Below are 1,353 nucleotides of genomic sequence, written 5' to 3' on the forward strand. Positions count from 1 at the left end.
GAGATGCTTATGTCTCTGACCTTACTTACTTCACTTAAACTGGTAAAAGTCTTTATGGTGAGTGAAACTCTAGGAGATGGAGATCGAAAGAGTTATTTTTAATGTGAGACTCTGGACAGCCTGGACAGCCCTTGTTCACCTGAAATCGAGGGCCCAAAGCTCTGATTGTTTCAGTGACTGTAAAGGTTTCTCAGGCCCCTGTGGGAACCATTTGGCCTATGGCTATATACATATGCATCTCTGCATATAGATTTCCCAGTAGTTGTTAGAATGTTGGGAGGTAAGACTGAGTGCGGGCAGTAGCTTTGCGTGCTGTTTAACAAGCATATGGGCCTTTGTCCTCCAGCCTGGAGAAGCAGATAAAGAAGACAGGGTGGATTCTGGGTACTACCACACCCCTCAGATGGTAGCCAAGAGGCCCCTACGAGACTTTGTGGGGCTGGAGGACTGTGACAAGCCTACTCGGGATGCCATGCTCAACTTCAGCTTCTTTGTCACCATTGGAGACATGGATGAAGCTTTCAAATCTATCAAACTCATCAAGAGGTAAGGAGGTCCCTCACTCAAGTGTCAAAGGTTTTATGCATCCTCCCTAGAGCCTTCATCCTTTTTAATGCCTTCTTTTTTAAAAAGCTTTTTCAGATTTATTTTATATGTATAAGTATTTTACTTGCATATGTATATGTATATGCACCACATGTGTGCCTAGTGCCTAAGTCAGAAGGCATCTGCTGCCCAAGAACTACAGTCACTGATGATGGTGAGCCATCTTGTGGGTACAGGCCTTCCACTAGAGCAACAGTGCTCTCAATCACTAAGCCATCTTTCCAGACCCTTTTATGCCTCCTTTGTCAATTTCATTTTAAGATGACAACCTTTCTATGACCACATTACAATGTTTAACTGTTTTTCTACTCAGTGAATGCCCAGCAGACCCAAGGGCATGGGGCATATCTAGCATACTGTGTCTTGGGTGCAGCAGGAAAGCCTGATGCCTGGGATCAGTGGTGCCGGGAGCCTTTAGCTGTTCCTTCATTATTTCCTTCATTTTAAAGTGTTAAGAATACTCTGGGCAAAAGTTCTGCAGGTACTGAATATTACTCAAAAGTATTAATAAACAGAACTATCAATGAAATGCGGTTACATGTTATGACAGCAGTGACAATGACCTAGATGTGCTGACTTATTCTTACAACCAAACACTTAGAAGGCCGAAGTAGAAAGATTGCTGTAAATTTGAAGCCAGCCTGGACTGTACAGTGAGTTCCAGGCCAGTCTGTGATGCAGAGTAAGACCTCGTCTTAAAAAACAAGTCAGCCGGGCGTGGTGGCGCACGCCTTTAATCCCAGCACT

The 1,353-nt window shown here is 44.1% G+C and overlaps 1 protein-coding gene across 1 annotated transcript in view; it reads left to right on the forward strand.

The window, feature by feature from the left end:
* The window catches only part of Ift140 (intraflagellar transport 140), an 81,741-nt gene that overhangs the window by 37,399 nt on the left and 42,989 nt on the right, over positions 1–1,353 (forward strand). The window contains exon 18 of the mRNA XM_021221172.1: positions 347–546. Coding sequence (XP_021076831.1) covers positions 347–546 — 200 coding nt within the window. The remainder of the gene's footprint in view (positions 1–346; positions 547–1,353) is intronic.

Source organism: Mus pahari, chromosome 21 (assembly GCF_900095145.1).
Source record: "Mus pahari chromosome 21, PAHARI_EIJ_v1.1, whole genome shotgun sequence".
Classification (NCBI taxonomy): domain Eukaryota; kingdom Metazoa; phylum Chordata; class Mammalia; order Rodentia; family Muridae; genus Mus; species Mus pahari.